This window comes from Pyrus communis, chromosome 8 (assembly GCF_963583255.1).
Source record: "Pyrus communis chromosome 8, drPyrComm1.1, whole genome shotgun sequence".
Classification (NCBI taxonomy): domain Eukaryota; kingdom Viridiplantae; phylum Streptophyta; class Magnoliopsida; order Rosales; family Rosaceae; genus Pyrus; species Pyrus communis.
Window position 1 is genome coordinate 26095341 of NC_084810.1, and position 22333 is coordinate 26117673.

General features: G+C 38.4%; 2 protein-coding genes and 2 pseudogenes across 2 annotated transcripts; 2 read left to right on the top strand and 2 right to left on the bottom strand.

Annotated features, from left to right (window-relative positions):
- The first annotated feature begins 2745 nt into the window (after positions 1 to 2745).
- Positions 2746 to 8416, top strand: LOC137743238 (lysine-specific demethylase JMJ30-like; annotated as a pseudogene).
- LOC137741598 (UDP-glycosyltransferase 92A1-like) lies at positions 5446 to 7485 on the bottom strand (annotated as a pseudogene).
- Positions 8417 to 9344: 928 nt separating the features above from the next.
- On the top strand, positions 9345 to 12991 carry LOC137742693 (carbamoyl phosphate synthase small chain, chloroplastic-like). The gene is made up of 10 exons (XM_068482627.1): positions 9345 to 9545; positions 9941 to 10073; positions 10501 to 10589; positions 10674 to 10734; positions 10838 to 10905; positions 11032 to 11160; positions 11263 to 11372; positions 11744 to 12091; positions 12200 to 12365; positions 12662 to 12991. The coding sequence occupies exons 1-10, from the start codon at positions 9416 to 9418 to the stop codon at positions 12709 to 12711; spliced, it is 1284 nt and encodes a 427-aa protein (XP_068338728.1). The 5' UTR covers positions 9345 to 9415; the 3' UTR covers positions 12712 to 12991.
- Positions 12992 to 13481: 490 nt separating this feature from the next.
- LOC137743841 (IRK-interacting protein-like) lies at positions 13482 to 16620 on the bottom strand. The gene is made up of 2 exons (XM_068483775.1): positions 16151 to 16620; positions 13482 to 15158 (listed from the first exon to the last, which is right to left on the bottom strand). The coding sequence occupies exons 1-2, from the start codon at positions 16388 to 16390 to the stop codon at positions 13614 to 13616; spliced, it is 1785 nt and encodes a 594-aa protein (XP_068339876.1). The 5' UTR covers positions 16391 to 16620; the 3' UTR covers positions 13482 to 13613.
- Between the last annotated feature and the right edge of the window lie 5713 nt (positions 16621 to 22333).

A 22333-nucleotide genomic window follows, 5' to 3' on the forward strand; every position in this document is an offset into this window, starting at 1 on the left:
CAAAAAAAAAAAAGGTTCAAATATCTTTAAATTTAGGTTTTAGATCGTTGATTACAAGTGTTTAAATACGAATTATAATAGATTTTGCATGGAAAAATATATTTTTGAGAACATGAATATAATAGTTTGTTATTTTAGTAAGAGAAATAAAAGAAAAACTAACAAAAATGTACAAGAAGGTTCCAAATTCTTGCAGGTGCCAAAATGACTACTCACATCCAACAAATTTTCTCTGACTTCGGGCATAGTTTACAATTTATCTTGGCTCGTCTCAAACTGTCTCGGCCACTGCATGATCTCATTTGCTTCGCCTTGATCTTTCGAGAACGGTTCAACTAATAACATGCTTGTTGCTACCCGTTCTCAAAAGATCAAGACATGGATTATAAGAAAAATTTCACCAAAAATATATTTTGTAGAATATGAAGATGATAGTTTGGTGTCATGGTAAGAGAAAAAGAAAACTTTAACAAAAAAAACATAAAATAAATAAAATTGATTGTTTGGGCGTAGTAAGATGCAGCAGAAGCAATGGAGGCCCATGAGGGTTAGGTTTTAAGAACGTGTGAATAGTAGCACATGAACAGTAATAAGTGAATAAAAGCGGGCTATAAAAATAACACGTTGAATTTGGCACATTTTAGTGTGCAGCGCACTTGAATTTTTTAACCCCGCCTCGTTTTGCGTCTCAAAAACCCACCCGATTTTCTATGTGTGAGCTCATCAGGTTTTGCATGCCTAGGCTTCCTTGTTTTGCATGAGCTGAGTTTACCTCCTGCCTTGTTTCACGTGTCACCTCGTGTTGCGTGTCAGAAGACCATCATTTTTTTTTGCATTCATCAGGCCTCGGTTTGCACGACGTATCCCACCTCATTTTTCATGCATGGAGATCAACTCGTTTTCTAAGCACCTTAGAGTTTGCCTCATTCTGCATGTGTGAAGCACGCCTCATCTTGTGTGCATGGGTTTGCCTCGCTCTGTATGCGAGGTGTTCACATCGTTTTGCGTGCCAAAAGCCCACCCTTTTTTTGTGTCCACGGAGCCTGCGTCGTTTTAACGTGCACAGAGCTAGCCTCATTTTCCATACGCTGGGCTTGCCTCGATTTGTGTGACGTATCCCTCCTCGTTTTTCATGCAGTGTATCCCACCTCGTTTTTCGTGCCAGAAACCAGCTCTATTTTCTATGAGGGGAGCTCACCTTGTTTTGCATGCCATGGTTCTTCTCGTTCTGCATGAGTTAAGTTCGTCTCGTTTGCGTGCGTCGAGCCCTCCTAACACACATTGTTTTGACAAAAATGCAAATTTATTATTTTCGCAAAATATTTTTCTTGAGCATTAAGTAAAACTTTTTAAGGAATTTGGAAGCAGTTTTACGGTTTACTGAGCAAAAAATGTATAGTTAGTAGAAGATTTAAGCCGAAAACTAAAAAAATAAGTGGAAAATATAGTAGTGAGGCCCATAACATTGTCAAATGGGGTTCTACACTCAAGAATCTCAATGGAAAGTCTCAACTTAGTTTTCAAAACTTCACAGTGAGGCCAGGTGAAAATAAATGGATTGAATGGTGATTTATGTACGAATTTACAAAATCGACTGAAAACCGTGAACATCCATGTTTTTTGTAAAAAATTTAAGTTTTTTATTTTCTTGAAATATTTTCCATCAGCATTAAGAAAACCTATATAATGTATTTCGAAGCGGATTTACAATTTATTGAGCAACAAGAGTATATTTAGTAGAATATTTAGATGTTAAAATGTAGAGATATTTAAGTGAAAAATATAGAGATGTTAAAATGTATATTTTTTAAAATCACATGTAGTGAGGCTTAAATAAAAAAATGGCAAAATTTTGTTTTGTTAAATAGTGTTTCACCCACTTTTGGTTGACAAAGTGGGTTATAATAATATGTAGTTTAGATTTAGATAAAAGAAAAACTAACAAATAAAAGGGTATAAATATCTTTAAATTTAGGTTTTAAATCATTGATTACAAGTGTTTAAATGCGAATTGTAATAGATCTTACATGGAAAAATATATTTTGAATAACATGAATATGATAATTTGTTGTACTGGCAAGAGAAATAAAAGAACAATTAACAAAAATGTACAAAGAGATGGGGTGCCATAAAGTCCCACTTGACTTTCTGGCATGCTCAAGAATTTGCATCATTTTTATAGATTTTTCTTTTATTTCTCTGATAATTGAAGAATGTGTCAATTGTTGAATCCGACTGTTTGACAAAGTTGTTGATTGAATCTAACTGTTCTGGAAAAAAAATGGATTGGACCTGTGGACCCATCTTGATTTGACCTGTTTTAGACGGGTTGTGTTAGGTCCGGTTTCAAAACTCAAATTTCTTATAATCGATCCGACCCGTCCTGTTACATTTTAAAACGAGTCTAGTCCGGTTCTTTCAAATTTGGGCCCGTCCCGGCCTGTGCCCTCCCCTAGTTGGCACAACTTGGAGAAATTTTTCAGTGCAATAGGAAAATAATCTGGTACACCAAGTGTCAAAATATAAATATTCTAACTAATTATATTATTACATTTAGTGTACCGATCCATATTTCCAACACATTGACCCAAAATAAAACACAACAAAAAACAAAACAAAAGAAAACAAAAAAGAGAAAAAATGGAAACCAAAAACCGCGCCAACACGTCGCATATATACTTTTTTAGTTTTTATCAACAAAGGAAATGTCTTTCGGATCTCTTATCAGTAATCAGTTAGAAAAATATCCGACCAAATCTGTCTACTCATTCCTTCTCCACCAACCGCCATGTCCGACGCCAACTCCGACCACCACGTCGACACCCCAATTCTGGATTCCGAGTCGACCCACCTTCTTCAATCCATCTCCGGGCAAGGCGGCTACGCCTACGTCAGAATGGCGTCTCGAGCCGCAGCCGGGGACCTCCGCGCGGGGGAGGCCACTCGCAAGATGGCCTGGGAGCAGCTCCACTCGGGTCCCTGGAACTGCGTTCTGCCAGTTTGGCGCGACGCCTACTCCATGGCCTGCTTCCACGTGGCCAAGCTCCATGTCGCCGCCGTTGAGTTCAGCGACGCTCTCCGTGCTCTCGATATGGGCCTCATCATGGGCGGCCCGCTCTTGAAGCCCGACCTGCACTCCCTCGTCTCCGTTGTCGCCGCCAAAGCCAGGGCCACTAGGGGTCGTCAGCAACAGCAGAAGTGTCCCAATTCGGACCGCCGATTGGTCCGGCAAGACGTCGTCTCGGAGGAGGTGAGGTTCGTCATTTCACATCAAATTTCACAGCCTTTTTAACTCTCATAGCTCAAAGGCAGCGTCTTTCTTTGCAATTCAGAGGATTAATGATATCCCAATTCCTAAAGTCCTCTGTTTTCAAAAGGGTAGCTTTGAAATTACTGAGGTTCTTTCAAATTACCGTTGATTTTTACTGTGTTTACATTTTGATTTGCAGTTGCTTGGAGTTTTGCCCAGAAAGTCACTTTCTTGTAAAATGGTTGTGAAGAGATCAGGTCTATCTTTGGAGGGATTTTGAGTGAGTACTTGTTACCAGGTTGCCCGGTGATAATAACCGATGGCATGGATCATTGGCCGGCCAGGAGTAAATGGAATGACTTGGATTATCTAACAAAGGTTGCCGGTGATCGCACCGTGCCAGTTGAGGTGAGTTTCTTCATAATGTAGTAGTACTAGTTTGTTGAAAATTGATGCTTGATTGAATTACTTCGTTCTTTCGTTGATTTTTTGTTATATAACTGAAAATTGGTAAAGTTTTGAATGCACTGCAGGTCGGGAAAAATTATTTGTACCCGGAGTGGAAGCAACAGCTTATTACGTTTTCCCAGTTTCTTGAGAGGATTCAGGCTAATGGCTCTGCTTCTGCTGCCCCAACGTATCTTGCTCAGCATCCATTGTTTGATCAGGTGTGTTCTTTTACACCGTTACCATGTTTTTAATGGCGATACGCCTACTTGTTGGGCTGGACTTTGCCAATTTTCCACCTACGTATATCTGACATCCCATTACTGATATGCAGATAAACGAGTTACGTGAGGACATATGTATTCCTGACTATTGTTTTGCGGCGGTGGTGGCGAACTAAGGTCTCTAAATGCTTGGTTTGGTCCGGCTGGAACAGTAACTGCATTACACCACGATCCACACCATAATGTTCTTGCTCAGGTATATTAGATTCAGTTTCCTAAAATTTAAGTATTTACATCATGATGTTGCCTTCTAGAGTGTTATGATTTACTTACTCAGTAGAATAATCATCCAGTAAGCTGGATTTACCGTAAAATTGTTTCAATTATGAGTTCCAGAGTTCGTTCATAGTTTTTCTAAGGGAACAAAAAAATTGTAATGGGATAGTTGTGTGTGATGGTGGATATACGAATCTCACGGAAAGAAAACAAAGGCTTGTATACTAAACGCATTGTCACAGTTCCATCTCTAAAAAGTAAAACCATGTGCATATCTAAAAGGTAAACCCATTGCTCATTTTCGGGTAGTTGGCAAAAAGTATATAAGGCTCCACCTTGCATCATTGTCCGAGGAACTCTATCCATATGCTGAGACCATGCTATGCAACTCAAGCCAGGTAATTACATTCTTGACCTTATTTTGTTGTGCTTAGCTTACTGATGCTACGTTGTTTTTCCATTCTAAACAATGAGTGCCTTGCCTGATTCCTTTATCTCTGATGAGGTCAATGTAGATCATATAGATGGAATCGGATTCCCTGTTCTGAAGCTCAAATATATATACTGATTGAAAAGACTTTGGTTTGAAGGTTGATCTAGGCAACATAGACGAGAACAAGTTCCCAAAGATGCGTGACTTGGAATTTCATGACTGCATTTTAGAGGAAGGTGATATGATTTATATTCCACCAAAGTGGTGGCACTATGTGCGATCTCTAACGCCAAGTCTCTCTGTTAGCTTTTGGTGGAGTGAGTGTGAAAGTTCATAGCTTTTACGGTGGAGTGGTATGCAGTTCGGAGCTTTTGGTGGACGAAGGATGAAAGCCCAGCTATGTCTTGCTTATTGTTTTTTATTATTGGCATAGACAGGGCAGTTTTCAGCTGCAACAAGACTACATTATCATGTATAAGCAATTCTGCTGAGTTTTACAGCATATCATTTCAACCTCTCTCTCTCTCTCTCTCTCTCGCGTTTCATTAATTGAGTCAGATTCGTTCAATTTGGTTTACAGTGTTATGCTACTGGATATTTTCTGATCATGTTATGTGCGATTGATTTGTACTTATATCAAATATTTGTGATTAGTTGGTAACTGAAACTGAACATCAACTGCAGAGAAGGGAATCAAAGTTAAGCAGACAAATTATAAAGGCAAGAAAACAAAATCATAAACCAAAACACTCTTAAGAACCGCGGCCTTTAAATTCTTTGTAAGTGCTAATTTTTCTCTCCTCTTTAGTAAAGTTTCATTTGGTTTTGAGTTCATCGTTTTCTTCGACCCTGTATGACATTGCAGCAGCTGTTAGAAAGTCTTCCAAAGCCATAGTAGAACACCCTTTGTATCCCTCCTCATCCTTCATGGCATCCCTAATAATCTCCTTTGCCTCGCTAGCTTTCCTTCCCATTTGCTTACCTTGCTCTGTCTCGTTCATCACCAACTCCAACTTCGCCAATATATTTTCCTTATGAACCTCACAACTCTTCCCCCTCGCTACTTCGACGCAAACTCCGACCTGCTCCACCAGATACTTGACGTTGAAAAAACTGTTCTGAAGCCAAAGGCCACCCAAGTAAAAGCACCCCATGAACAAGGGACTCACCGAGTTCCATCCACAATGGCTCAAAAAAGCAGAGGTTGCTTTGTGAGACAGTATTTCCACCTAAGGTGCCCATTTTTCAACAATTAGCCCTTTGTTTCGAGCTTTAATCCTCTGCACGAACCCTTCCGGAAACCACTCGTTCTCCTTGAACTCTGAATCAACATCATATTGCAATGGTTGCCTAACAACCCAAATGAAGTTTTTACCACTTGACTCCAATGCCACTGCCAATTGCATCATCTGAGACTTTGAAACTGTGTTTTGAGAACCAAATGAAATGTACAAAACTGCCAGTTTTTGCATGCTTCTGGTACGAGTCTGGATTCTTTTCCTGCCCTTTTAGTCCCGTTTCCGGATGATAGAAGAAGCGGTCCAACTGCCCAAACTGGCAATTTAAAGATCTTCCGGAGGTACAATAGCCCGGTTTTGTCTAGCTCCTCCACCATGTTGATTACCTATCCGTCAGTCTTCATGCACTCATTGAATGCTTTATGCACAAACACTGAAAAGGGGTCGGTGCCATTGCTCAGTCTAAGACTTTCTGAGAGCTGGGATATATGAAATTTCTTAGCTTCTGGAAAATCAGGCAGTGTGAATTCATATTCTCCGGATTTTGCTTTCAGATGAGGTAAATGCAAGCAGAAGGAGTAATAGCACACCATGCCGAACCCTCCAGCTATGGAGAACACAGCATGGGACATGCCAAACTCATGAGCTATCTCAATCGTCCACCCAAAGAAGATGTCAGTGATCATGCAAACCGGTTGGCGTAGTCCATTTCTTTCATGGACAAGACCGTGCATTAGGTTTCTGAAAGAAGGCTTGAGTGACAAGGAAGCTTGAAAGAGTTTGAGGATGAGATGGTAGGATAGGGAATTAGTGTTTTCGGCGTCACTGGGAAGACCGTGGTCAGAGCTCTTGAAAGGGATTTCGAGGAGGCGAATGGTGGTGTTCGGAGGGAGGGAGGAGCTGAGCTTCTTGATGTTGAGTGGGTATATTTGACGGTAATAAGATGGGAGAACAAGTTAATTGGGTGCCATGGAAATCCAATTTTATGTCCAGATATTTGGAAAAAAAAAAAAAATTAAAAAAAAAGGAAAAATAATGATGGGTTTATTTATGGAAATTCTTGTTCTTAGGCTCAGCATTCACTCTCAGACTCGTATAATGTTGTTAATTTCTTGATAATACGGATTAAATATGTAGTTTTATTTTTAAAAATGTATAATTCTTTGTGCTTTGCATTGCTTGTTGCGGTTTAGATTTGGCAGAGAAACCTTGGAAGACTTCAGATGCTAGGCTAGTGCTTGAAGATGGTTCAATCTGGAAAGCAAAGTCGTTTGGTGCTTCAGGGACCCAAGTTGGTGAAGTTGTATTCAACACATCCTTGACCGGGTGAGACAACTTATGATTTGGTATCTGCCAGCAACTTATCTTAACATTTTAACTTTGATGTCGGGTTCTGCATATTCGTGGAACTTAGCTGCATATTCGTGAGACTTAGCTGCGAATGGTGGTGTTCAGAGGAAGGGAGGAGCTGAGCTTCTTGATGTTTAGTGGGGTGTTGATTAGGGTTATGGTGCAACCTTTTCTGTGCTCTAGTTGTTGGGCCAAAGCTAGGAATGGAATTATATGGCCTTGTGCCATGAATGGGAACATAACTATGTGTTCCTTGATTTCTGCCATTGCTATTGAAAATTGAACGAAAAATATAGATGGATATTGTGTTGCTTACTATTCCTTACCAGAACCTGTGATATATATATACCAGAACCTGTGATATATATATATATATGTGTGTGTGTGTGTGTGTTCTATATTGTGTTGCTTACTATTCCTTACCAGAACCTGTGATAAATATATATATATATATATGTGTGTGTGTGTGTGTGTGTGTGTTCTATATTGTGTTGCTTACTATTCCTTACCAGAACCTGTGATAAATATATATATATATATATATATATATATATGTGTGTGTGTGTGTGTGTGTGTGTGTGTGTGTCAAGAGAAAGGAGATTATTAAAGGGTTCATTTGGGATTAATTAGCATGCATGCACCGTCCTGGATTGGGAGCCACTCTGGATTTTTATGTCTGTTGCATGCAGACCGAGAGATTCAGACCATTCAATTTTAATCATACAACTCCTATTAGCCCATTTGACTTGCCCACTTCACAAAAATCCAAAAACTTGAATGGTCCAGATCTCTTTCTCTCTTTTTGAATGGTCCAAATCTCTAGGTCCATGATTTTCAAACATAAAAATCCAGAGAGAATCTCATTCCCTCTATCCTAGCAACTTGAGACCTGCCAACCCTGCCGGCAACAGTTGATATATCTTGGCAGCAAAGAATAAAGAGAATGAGAGAGATGGTGGGGGGCTAGGGTGGCTTTGTGGGCTAGCCCAGCCGAACTTCTCTCCACTTGTTCAAACCTTATATGCTTAATTCTTCTTATCTTTGCTTTTTTATTTCTCTCTTGATGCACCTAACTTTTTGTTTAACATGCCTTAATGGTCAGGTAACAACTGCAAGAGAAATTTATATGAGCAGCAAACATGGTACCAAATATTGTCTAAATCCTTTCCCATTGGCCAATATCAACATTAACTTTTAATGAATCCGAATGCAAAGACAAAAATGATCTAGAGAAACTGTGCAACCAAACTGAACTAAGTATATGTGAACTCATTGAAGCAATTTGTCATGGGAAGGTGAAACATGGGTGGCCTTTGGGAGCTGAACCTGAACAGTTTCACAATGCTAAGTTCTTGGGAGAAGAGGTCGGCGTGTGTGTGGAGGCGGCGAGAGGGCGGAGCTGCATCTGCATGGTTAAAATAAAGAATGCTTGTCTTGTGAGGTTAGGGACATGATCAGAAATGCCATAAAAGATGAGGGGTAATAAAAGAATATTCACCTATTGTCCGTTGATTACGCCTTTCGACATGTTCTTAAGCCTTGACTCACCCTCCGTGGACAAACCTTGCGGAGGAACCTTATCTCAAACTTAAAGCTGCCAATCTATTGAAGAAATCAATGAAAATCAAGAGAGGAAAGTGATGAATTAGATAGACTTGTATGTTTGTAGCTTTGTTCCAAAGTTGATGATATGAACGAATGATAATATTTTGTTACATTCAGAAACCTTAATGAACAAATGTCTAAATTATAAACTAGGATAAAGATTTGGGCCAATTCTAAAGTTAAAAATGGATATTGTTATCTACACACTCATTTTTACCTCTCACACACGTTTGTTAATTTTTTGTCATAGATCTTCTTCATTTTTATTTTTTTGACCAAACAATATTATCTATACTAAGAGGGTGGGAGAGTAGCTAAGCCTCACAATGGGCTTGTAATAATAAAATTCAAATTTATATTTGACGAGAATTGAACTTAAGATTTTTCACTTATAAATGAAGTAGAATATCATAAAACTGTAGTATTAATACTCTTCAATTTATTTAGTCCAAAGCAAAAAAAATTAAAACATTTTTATGAATACCCACAAAAAGGGGACAACGTATCTCTCTCTCTCTCTCTCTCTCTCTCTCTCTCTCTCTCTCTCAGTTAGCAAAGCCAAATAATCCACTGCCGCAACAGAGAGAGGAGAATGGCCACGGCAGCTATGGAATTAGCTCTTAGAAATCCGTCGACTTTATTCAATCCCAAGTCTCCAAAACCTTCAAAGCTTCGCGCTTTCACTCTCAGATGCTCCTCCGCCACCTCAACCGCCGTCCCAGGTGCTGCTCTGCCGCTACCTCTTGTTTCAATTGTTTTTCTTTTAGTATTCCAACTTTCCCGTTACGTTAATGCGCATGAATATTCAAAAGGTTTGTTTTTTATTAGAAAAAAAAAAAGAGTGTGTATATTTGACGGTAATAAGATGGGAGAACAAGTTAATTGGGTGCCATGGAAATCCAATTTTATGTCCAGATATTTGAAAAAAAAAAAAAATTAAAAAAAAAAAAGGAAAAATAATGATGGGTTTATTTATGGAAATTCTTGTTCTTAGGCTCAGCATTCACTCTCAGACACGTATAATGTTGTTAATTTCTTGATAATACAGATTAAATATGTAGTTTTATTATTAAAAATGTATAATTCTTTGTGTTCTGCATTGCTTGTGGGGGTTTAGATTTGGCAGAGAAACCTTGGAAGACTTCAGATGCTAGGCTAGTGCTTGAAGATGGTTCAATCTGGAAAGCAAAGTCGTTTGGTGCTTCAGGGACCCAAGTTGGTGAAGTTGTATTCAACACATCCTTGACCGGGTGAGACAACTTATGATTTGGTATCTGCCAGCAACTTATCTTAACATTTTAACTTTGATGTCGGGTTCTGCATATTCGTGGAACTTAGCTGCATATTCGTGGGACTTAGCTGCATGTCTTAACATTGTAATGTTTTGTAGGAATAACCTTTTGAGCTTGGTAGTATAATAACCAGAGTACTAGGTGATTATTTGTTAGCCTTCTCAGACTGTCTTCAACCTGAGCGATTATGTGAAGTTCATAAAGCTCCTATGTTTCTTTCTCCCATTCCGTAGTGATGATCACACTTTGGTTAACGTAATTTTGGTACTTGTATTATTGAACTAGTTACCTCGTCTTTGGTTGGGCATCAATGTCCAAGAATTGATAAGTTCAGCATGAGTATTATATGGAGTCTGATACACATGCATTGTACATGTTTACGCAGGTACCAAGAAATTATTACAGATCCTAGTTATGCTGGCCAATTTGTCCTGATGACAAACCCACATATTGGAAACACTGGTGTAAATTTTGGTAGGTGGAGTTTTCTTTCTCTACTTTTGAAATTTATGCTGTCTTGGATATGCTGAATTACGAAATTGGTGTTGTCCTTATCAGATGATGAAGAATCAAGGAAATGCTTCCTTGCCGGTTTAGTGATCCGAAGTTTAAGTATCAGGTGTGCTTCCTTGCTGTAGGAATATTAATATCAGCTGCTTCCGTGATTGAGCTGTGCTCAGTTTTGACAATAAACTAAACTGTGTGTCTTTAAAAATTTGCAGTACGTCAAATTGGAGATGTGCAGAAACAATTGGTGATTATTTAGCAGAAAGAAACATCATGGGAATTTGTAAGTTAGACCCGGTCATCAATATTTAAGGCACTAATATTTTGAAGAATTTTGTTAGTTGGTGTGCTAAGCTGTATGTGTGTAAATCTCACTCTTTGTGTCCCATGCTGATTGATTATGCAACAGATGATGTTGACACACGTGCTATCACCCGAAGACTAAGGCAAGATGGAAGCCTTATTGGTGTTTTGAGCACAGAGCAGACAAAATCAGACGAAGAACTATTGGAAATGTCTCGTTCGTGGGACATTGTTGGTAAGGATTAAATCAAGCTAGTTGAATAAGTGAAAGGATTTAACAGAAGAAAAACAACGTCGAAGGATTAAAGTTCCAAGATTTATTGTTTTAATTTTGCAGGGGTGGATCTAATAAGTGGTGTGTCTTGTAAGGCCCCTCATGAATGGGTTGATAAAACACATTCAGAGTGGGCATTTAACTCCAGCAAAAGAGATGGAGATGCATTTCACGTAAGTCAGCATTGAGTCAAATTTGAATTCCTTCCGGAATGTTTGGTATCATTTTCGTTTTTTGTTTTTAAATTAAAGAGAGGGAAAAAGGAGAGGAGAATGAGAACAGAGATGAAGGGAAAATATGTAGGATGGTTTTGGAAGTAAATGCTTTTTAGTTCTAATTGTATCCTATTATTCTTACTCTCTTCGTCACCACTCACCACTCACCACTCACCTCTCATATCTTGTTTCTCTCCTCCTCCATCCCTTTATCTCTTTAACTAGAAAACAAAAGGGAAACACATTTGCTAACGGACCAGTATTGCTCCGATGTTGGTACTTTGGTCTTAGTTGACCTTTTTTCTTATTCCTTTCGGTATGAATTGAAGGTTGTTGCATATGATTTTGGAATCAAGCATAATATACTCAGGCGCTTGGCTTCGTATGGTTGTAAAATCACTGTTGTGCCTTCAACATGGCCAGCTTCAGAGACTCTGAAAATGAGACCAGATGGGGTCCTTTTCAGCAATGGCCCCGGAGACCCATCTGCTGTTCCTTATGCTGTTGAAACAGTCAAGGAAATTCTTGGGAAGGTTCCCGTTTTTGGAATTTGCATGGGCCATCAGTTGCTTGGCCTGGCATTAGGCGGTAAAACTTTCAAAATGAAGTTTGGCCACCATGGAGGAAATCATCCAGTCCGTAATCTTCGTACTGGAGATGTTGAGATAAGCGCTCAGGTATCTCAATCATATAAATTTTATGATGTTCGAAATTTTTGAACTGTCATCCTGAAGTAAACATGTCAAAGTGATGGACATCTGTGAACCTCATTAATTTTGTCACAGAATCACAACTATGCAGTTGAGGCTGCATCACTTCCCAAGGGTGTAGAAGTAACTCATGTTAATCTCAATGATGGAAGTTGTGCTGGTCTTGCCTATCCTGCACGAAACATCATGTCTATTCAGTACCACCCTGAAGCATCCCCGGGACCTCATGATTCAGACTACGGTAATGTGAATTGTGTTTCTACATACTAATAAGTAAACATTAAATTTAGTAGTATTTTATGTGGTAGGTGCTTGCACCAACTAGAGACATGCACTATTAACAGGAAATCTAGGAATTTCATCATCTACTGAAAGGTGAAACTAGAGCTCATAGCAATGGCGGCTTTTCTTTATCCTGTTGCTTCTTTCTAGCTACTTTCTATCACAATTACGATACCATTTCTTTATAAAGTTACATATTGTGTTAACGTTACGTTACAAAAAAAGTTCAAGGGAATTTTTTTTCTTTTGCTGCAGTTTTTAGCGAATTCATAGAGCTGATGAAGAAAGTAAAAGTAAATGCATGAAGGTATCTGCACTGAGCTTCAGTTGATGGACGGCATGCCCTGAGGGGGCGAGGGTTCGAATTGTCATAAACAAATCCAGCCTCTGCTCGTATCTATGGGATTAACATTTACGGTTGCAAAAACCTTGTTAGGAGTTCCACCCCGTCTTTTCTAGTCATGATGCTGTTAGCGACCGAAATTTTGAGATGAATATTTGCCACGCTCGAAACTTTGCTCTAATTGATTCGTTTGTTCTTGTTTTGTTTGCTTTACTTGGTTCAATAGAATGGTTATTCTACAATATCAGTTACATTGTTTGCTTCAGAATCCATGAGATCAGTGGTTGCATAATTTAATGGTGATGATACTTTTTTGCATTTGGTGAATTGTCTCATTTATAAGCAGGTACTGGTTCAGGGGGAAGGAGTTGGGTCATACCGCCTGACCAGTTGATTGGTCCGACCATCTAAATTCTAATGGACTGATGCCACATAACTAGTAATTTGCCATGTAGACCTTCACTGATAACCATATTAACACAATACCAACAACTATATAATTGAAAGTATGAATTGTCTTGGACGATATATGTCGAGCGGAAGGGAGAATGTCGGCTTGAGTAACGCAAATATTGGTGAGAATCAAACCCCAAAAACCGAAGGGGTCCCCCGCAAGGTTCGTCTACGGAGGGTGAGTTAAGGGCCTAAGATCAGGCCGAAAGGCGTAATCGACAGACAACAGGTCAATATTAAAGGAGGCATAGTGAATAACAAACCAATCTTTATGTCAGCCTCTACTTTAAACATCAAAGGTACATACTTCCTCATGTTGAACAATTAACCCATAAAAAATAAATTAAAAAACCTAAAAGAAGGCAATAATTGATTGATAAAAAACTAAGAAAAAAATTTAAAGAGAAAGGATCAATTTACTGAACCTGCAGACTTGTATCTGCAAAGAACCTTACACCTTAAAACCCTATCCTGAACATAAAACCCCGGCATTACCATAATCTTAACCCGGCTCGGACCGTGCGATCTCTGCCTGTCCATGAACATGTCTTCCATGTAGTGTGGATCAAAGCTCCTATTCTCCTCCACCCTCAGAATTCCGAGAGGCGGATTGAACGAAAATGCAAGCAAATGAAGCAACCATATGCACTTGGTAGCAACAAAGAATGCTTGAAGAACCTGCTCCGGCCACGGCCTTGTCCAATTTAGTGTTGTAATGATGCAACTCATCTTCTGATCACAAAACTTACTGAATTCTTCGCAGTAATACTTCGTTCCCTTTCTTAATACTTCATTCCAGCTCAAGTTTCTGAGGGCAACGAAGGAAGAGAACTGCGCTTGGCGTGCTTGGTGAGGGTCTAAAATCTTTGGCGAGCCATTTTTCTGAAACATACAGTTCTCGAAGTCTTGGTAGAGTGACTGGTTGATGATGGCTTCCAAATGGTACAACACTGTCTTGGAGTACTTAGAACTCAATGACAATTTGAACGGCTCGAGAAGCATGTTCAAATTGTCCACCAGGGTGTTATCCGTTACCTCGATCTGCGCTACAAGGATCTTGCAGAACTGTCTTACAGACAGTCGTGATTCCGATACTATCTGTAAGAAACCTTCCACCATTACTTCCTCGCTGACCGGCATTAGGTTTTCTGCGTTCCCGTCGTTGGATTTGCCACTCTTCGGAAAGTTCCCAAGCTTTTCAGGGATTTGGATCTTGGTATGTGTTGCTTGTCTCAAAGCTCTCTTCAGCTCTTCACAGTAAGTTTCCAAGTAGTCCATCTTCTGTTTCAGCTCCCCGAGCGAAGATCTCATCCCCGAAACCTCCATTAACGCGGCGTCTCTATGCTCATTCGCTTCTATGAGCTCTTTCCTCAACGTCTCAATCGACATTATCCCCAATTCCCTATAAACCTGAGAAACTTCCTCTGATTCTGTTCGGTTTGGAGAGCTTTCGTTCTTGTGCTTCTTCCTTAACTTCGGAAACAACCACGAAATCACTCCCCGGCTTTTTGGCTGCGATTGAACAGACGAATGTGATTCTGTCAACGGCACAACAATGTTAGAATTCCTGCAGTTCCTCATCCCAATCTCCGAATCGCTTGTTATGGTCGCTGGCTTGCATCGATTACATGATGAAACCGAGTTGAAATCCCCCAAACTATTTCGCCTTCTCGACCTGAAGTATTCATTGGCGGGTGATGTTTGAAGCACAGTGATGTTGTTTGCATATGAAGAGCTTGTAACAGATTTGTGATCCTCAGCTGGACAAGCATGGGACTCTAAGTTGGCGAAATCGGAAGGGAACCCTTTTCTTGAAGATGAGTTTTCCTTGTAATTTGATGCAACTGTTTCATCCCCATTTCCTTCTAGCCCACTGTACTCGTCCCAACTCTCGGATAGCGTTCGATTCATCGTCGGAATTTGTTGAAATCCAGGCAATGGTTCATCTGCGTAACTCTGTAAAATGTCTCCAAACTTAGTGAACTCTTCAGCATTAGAAACCACAAAATACAATCCTTATTAATTTTTTTTTTTTTTAAATACGAAAATCTAAACTACTCTAATATATGATGGGACGAATTCAAACTTTTTAAGGACTTAGCCAACAGGCCTAATTTAAGTATCCATAAAATACAGCATTTGAGTATTAGATTTAGGTTGCGAAGAGTTTGTGATTTTCACGCTCCAATTTTCTCCTTCTGTCGTCCCTTTTTTGTGTTCTGAATTTTCTTTTGATATATCCAATCCAAAAGCTAGAACAATGTATTGGGCCGAAAATAAGATTGCAAAAAATCACCACCTTTCATTTTACTGAAAATAATAACTTCTTGGTCTATCATGTGGGAACTTGATGAAGGAAAAACACATCATTGAATCATTGAAAGATTACAACAACAAAGTCTTACCCTATTAAGTGGCGTCGGCTGTATAAATCATAAAATGCTATTGTATTTGTTTTTGCACCAAATATTCCGTTAGCTCTAAATACACCATTATAAAAAAAAATTATAGTCATAAAAAATGTTCCCCTTCACTCATTAGTTCTATAAAAATGTTTAAAACTACATTATTAGAAATAATTATATATTAGTTCTTGATTCAAGTGGTCCATAATATAATTGGGAACTAAAACTACATTATACACCAAAAATGTTCATTAGAAAACCAAGAACAAAAATTTCTCACGATGACAAAGAAAACAAAGCAAATTCCAGGTTAGATAATGAAAACGAAAAATGGCGAAAAAAAACTTCTACTGCGAAATTTTTTAACCGAATAGTGGCACGCTCGCAATCACAAAAAATCACCCTCATAAATTAAAACCATATTATAAACCAAAAATATTAGTTAAAAGAAAAGGACAAATTGCTCACAACAAGTAAGTTAAACAGAACAAATTCAAGAAACCAGAGGATGAGAAATACAGAATGTCGAAAATTTCGACTCACCGGAGTGAAAACAGGGTAGTCTTGGGCAGATAACTGAGAGGCAGGGCGGGAGGCCGGGGAAGAAGAAGGAAACCTGAGATTTGCAGGGCTGCTTCCTTGAACCAGAGCAGCATGGAGAGCTCTCAGCTCCACTGCTTTGGCAATGGCGGCTTGGATTTCCTGCCTGCTGACATCATTTTTGACATGGGAATTATTCCCTTGGGGTTGAAAATTGTTACTATTTGTAGTAAAAGAAGCCATGAAAAACCAGAGAGAAAAACAGAGGAGGGCAGAGGAGGAGTGGGGTGAGATTGTTCAGGGAGAGAAACGAACAAAGAGAATGGAGGAGTGGGAATCTAATGGTTGGATTTGATGTGAAGAGATGAAGATCATATCTACAGTGGAATCTTGGAAAACCAGAAGTTAGAGAGAGAGAGAGAGAGAGAGAGGGATACCCTAAGGCCAATGAGCTTTTCTCTTGGTTCTTGGTGGATTTTGATAGAATGTGAGCATGTGAAGCACAGAGAGAGAGAGAGAGGGTAATTCTTACTCACCGAAGCAGCTTCATTGTAAAGTAAAATTATCAAAATGCCCTTATAGCCATAGTTTCCTACAATAACCATGCAACCAAAACATGAGGTGTTGGTACTACTGTGAACATGATTGCTTGGTACTATGGGAAGAAATTCTCCACTCTCTATGTTCCACTCAATTGTTTGTACTTTCAAGAAGTGATGATGCCCACTTTAATTGTGAAATACTCTTTATGTTATCATGGCAATTGATGATATAAGTGAGTTGGTCCTTTTAAGTTCATGTGCATGTGATTGTACATGCTGCTTCTTCTTTCAATAGGGTAAAACAAAAATGAAAAGAATGTGATTAAATTGACGATGATAAGAGCTACAAAACTCACGATAATAATTTTTGTCTAGTTAAAGCTAAAATTCAAGAAGATGAGCATATGAAAGAAGGCTCATGAAACTGTAGTTTTTTTTACTTAGTAATACCTTCTACTCTCCAAATAGTTTGGAAATCATTTGGAAGTATATTATCCTTTATGTTTGCATTTGAGGAAATATAAATCCTAGTACAAAGATTTTAATTTTAGTGGCAGAGCATTTCTTCATGGATTTATTGTCAGAGTATGAATTAGTGGTAAAGTACTTATCTTTGCACTTGCAATCAGAACGAGTATAAATGATAGAGTGTTTATCTCTGCATTTACAATTAAAATGACAACTAAATAAAGTACTTATCTTTGCACTTACGATCATAGATCGATTCTCATGCTCTCATTTCCACCATCAAGCTTTAATTTCCATCATCTAGCTTTAGACAATACATTTTTAGAAAAAAAGTTTGAAGAAAAAGTAAATAAATAAGGGTCTTATGTGTAAGTGAATGAGGAAAGGGTAGTTTGGTCCATAAATAAAAAATTTCTGAGCTGTCCAAGGGCCGAAAGGGGAGTTGGGGACTGGGGACAGAAATATCGAAAACCTTCCAAACACTCGTTGTCATGCCGTTCTGTAATTAGTGAATCTTGTAAAGTAGTGCTACAGCGGGGACCAAACGGGCCATTACCCTCTCCCAGTATATTTACCAAATTACCCATGCTTAGATTTTATGTTTGGAGTCATGGGAATGAAAGAAGCAGGGGTAGTAAATGAAATAATGACTTTATTGGAAGGCCCTTTGTTTATTTTGGAAAAGGAATTCCATGTAGGATTAAGGAAATATTTAAAGTTTGTGTCGTTGTTTGACCCTTACAAAGTAGTTTGAGTGAGTATAATACTTATATACAAGAATTAGACAACCTGAGTTTGATACTTACAACACTACTGCTACATTAGTGTGAGTTCAAGATATTAATATTACACTGATAAGTTTAATATATCACACTCAAATTCTTTAGGCCACTATTAAAGTATGATTCCTTTACAAATTAAATATATTAGTATCACACTCAGTTTTTCCGATCTTCTTCTTTTCAATAACTTTGTTAAGAAGAAATGACTAAGGATGTTAACTTTATGATCGATCACCAACTTCCCACCCAAAAGCTAGAGTGGTTTGTCAACCTCCACATGCAGAAAAGTGTTTATTTTATTTTTTTAATCAACTTCATTTCACGGATTATGCTTAAATTAATCACAAAGTCATCTTTTTGAAAAAAATAAAATAAAATAGATTTGAAATTTTGCATATTCTGTCCTCAATGAAACAAATTTGAACTTATTAGTTTCTTGTTTAGAATGAGTTAAAGTTGGCTTAGTTTATGCCAAATTTACTATGTCTTAATGTTCACTTGATTATGCCTTATATTTAGTGACTTTTTCGGTGCAACTGTGTACACCACTATGTGATATTGACACACGGCCGTTTTCTTATTGATTTTAGCTATACACTTTGAGTTTGATACACCTTTGATAGAAAACACGAAAATCCTAACTTAATTCTATTTAATGACATCTTAAATTGTTATAGAAGCAAATGGTCAAATAAAATATATATATATATATATATATATATATATATTTAAGCTCATCTTTCTTGAAGGAGATGAAGGAAAGTCATACCACGTTAGGGTTTCCCATTGCTTGCTACTCACTACACTGTCTGCCTATCATGTTGGTTCAACATAATTAAGTTCTATACTTTACAATAATCTTGATATTTGCAATAAAAATTGGTGATTATCTTACATAATTAATCATACCGTGGATGGATGGGCATTGCATACATCATGTGTGTTCAAATGGGCTGAGAGTTAAATAAATAGAGATTATATTCATACATCACAAATTATTTCTCCTACATCTTTTTAATTTTTTAATATTTTCTACACACCACTAACATTTGATAAATTAATATTAAAAAATTAAAAGGATGTAAAAAAAGTAATTTGAGGTGTGAATATAATTTCCCTAAATAAAAACGAGGGTGTATGTGACAGCCCGTTTCGAAACTTTTAAAACGTACGCGTGAAAAGACGATTTTGCCCCTAGAGCGATTTCTTTACGTTTTGTGGTTATTTTTGGTTGGTTGTTGGCTGATGGTGGACCACACATTCCCCCACACACACACACACTCACCCTTTCCCTTTCCCGTGCCATTCCCCTTCCCATTTTCCATCCAAACGTACGGACACACACCCAAAACCCATCAAATCTTCACAGATCGAAGAAACAAAGTACATATCCATGCTCGTGAGGTTCATTGGAGTCTAACCATACCCATTTCAGGTAAGGATACCTTCGTTTTCACGTTGAACTCGGGATACCCGATTTTGGGTACTGTTCATGCACACGTAATTTCTTATGTTTTTGGGAATTTTAAGCTTGTAGGAAGCTTAGTGAGGTCCTTAGGAGGCTTGGGGTGGTTCGTTTGAAGGTTTTGGACGTCGGGATCACGAGTTTCGAGGTTGGCCGGAGTTGGGGGTATTTTCCAGGTGAGATTTCGTGGATTTTGGCACTTGAAAGTGGTATGATCTTGTTCCTTTCGTTGTAAGCTTCATTTTGGTACCAATTTTGTGAAATTTGGTTGAAAAACGAAGAAGATATCACGATTTGAAAATTTCCCGATTTTCCAGCGCCGGCGACGGCGTCGGAGCCTCGCCGGAAAAGACGACGGAATATTCCGTCAAAACTGACGGAATATTCCTAACACCGTTGACAGAAACCGTTAGAGATAACGGAATATTCCTGACGGCGTCAACTGACGCCGTCAGCGTGCCAGGCACGTGCCTGCGCGTGGCCGGCGCGTGTGCCCGTGCCTTGGCCGGCGCGTGGGGGCGCATGCGACGGTGAAAAATTATTTTAAAAATATGGGGTTGATCCTGATGTTGAGTAGATCACGTTGGTGTATTCATACACCCTATTTGAGCATTGTATGAGAAGTTATTTCTTAAATTTGGTTATGTGCTTTAAAATTAACGTTTTTATAGTTGTTTCGCATATAGGTGAATCCTATCCCTAGGACGAGCGTGGTCACTCGAGGCAGGGGGGCTACGACCCTTCCACTTACCAGTGAGTGGGCTTTTGGTTTTCCGTATATACCTATATACTTATATTTTACCCAGAAAGTGATTTAAACGTTTATTAGTTATATGCCATATATTATATTGCCATTTGTTATGCATGGTTAGTTGCATTTATATATGTGTATGTATTGGTGCTGCGGACGCACAGGTAAGTGCCAGGTAAGTGTAATTCATGTTTACATTCAGTAGTGATTTGAGATGCATAGAGAGCTCATAACCTGCACCCCCGGTGTTAGTGCTCCCGCCCAGAGTTGGGCACAGTCCTTCACGTGATGTTCACCTCCCGCACCACACGCTCAGCTTGGATCCAAGTTAGGTGCACAGTCCTGTCGTACAGACCACTTTAGGTGGTTCCGACTCGTAGGTGACCCGCGATTATTCGCCCAGCTTTCACGTGATCGTAGCACTTGAGCGTATATATATGTTACACCCAGGCCTGTCGTACAGACCGCTTAGGTGGTTCCGACTTATGTGCAGGTCTAGTTAGTGAGATTGAGATTTGAGCTTTAGATTCAGCCGTACAGGTCACGTTAGGTGACTCCGGCTGACAGTTTATATGATATTGATGTGATATTACCTGAGCACTTGCATTTCATTTTGAGGTTTTGGCATAGCATATTCTTGAGCATTGGTATATATATCTATATATCTATTTTCTGGGAAGTATACAGGTTTTACGGCGAGGGGTTAGAACTTATTTATTAAATGGTTTTCGAAAAGCTTTGTTTTTGCCCACTCACGCTTTTGTTTTGCACCCCTCCAAGTTCTAGTTGGCTAGCACGTTTGGTGGTTTCCCTGAGGATTTTCCCGGCATATCTGACAGACGATCACCAGCGTAGGGCCACCTTCGGGTGTACTTTTGTTGCGTCATTTTCTCCCGGACTGCTTTAGGCTTTATGCTCTGAACTTAGCGTCACACTTACGCTTGCACTTGTTGTTATTACTTTATGTAAGACTAGTTTTTATTTATTCGTATTACTATTTCCATTATTATTTTATTAGCTTCCGCACTGTGCACATGGTTACGTCACTTCCACGTGACGGCTAGCATGCCCTGATCTAGATCGGGGTGTGTCAGTGTATTTGAATGATAATATGCAATCAGTTCTTACTTTTATAGTTTTCAAGTTAATAGGCCAATAATTAAAAATAATGGTTGACAAGATGGGTGTAATATATTATAATATGGATAGATAAATACATCTGTATGAGCCTTTCTCTATCATTTAACTTATTTAATTTATAATTAAGTATTTAAACAAAATTAATACAAAAACAACTAAATTTTATCCTAATAAGTGGGGTCAGCTGTATAAATCATAAAACGTCATTATGCTCGGCTTTGCGCCAAGTCTTCCGTTAGCTTCAAGATTACATATATTTTATTATAGTCTCTTTCAAAGTCTTCATAGGTTTTGCTTTACCTTTTTTATTTTGAGTCTCCATCTCATAGTCGCATCTTCTAATTGTTGCATTCATTTAGTTATATTTTTCATCTAACAAAGTGTTTTTTTGTACAAAGTTTATATAACCAAACAGTTTTGAATATGAAAAGAAAAAAAGTTTCGAATATGGACGATTTTTGGTAGGGGTGAACATTTAAGGACTTCAAATACAGACGATTTCAAATTGCTAAAATGCATTGTGCAAAAAATAATGACATTCTTTTTCTTAAAATAAGGACATCCTTCTTCTTGTTTAAAAATAAGGACATAGATAATAATCATAATACAGAAAATAATATTGCAGGCAGATAACCCTAAACCCTAACTTGATGGTAATTTAGTTTTTCCAGTGAAAATACCAACCACAAATATCAAAACAACTTCTTCTGCTCTATCACTTTGTGCGTGGTTTGTGCACTGTGTCCTTTATATACATATACATAATTGTATATACACACAGTCACACACATATACATATAAGTTCAAAAATATATTGTGCCATTTTAAAGTACATATTCTTTTTACAAAGCTGAGTTCAAAGCAAGAAGCAGAAAGAGATACTGTACTAATATTCTTGCTGGACTTCTTCGGATGATGCTTAATTTTGTCATGTTTTGATTGTTTGATCATAGTAAAAGTGGATTGATCATAGTAAAAGTGGATTCGCGAGGGTTTTATTTTATCACCCACTCCTCATTACCAAAACTAGGGTTTTTA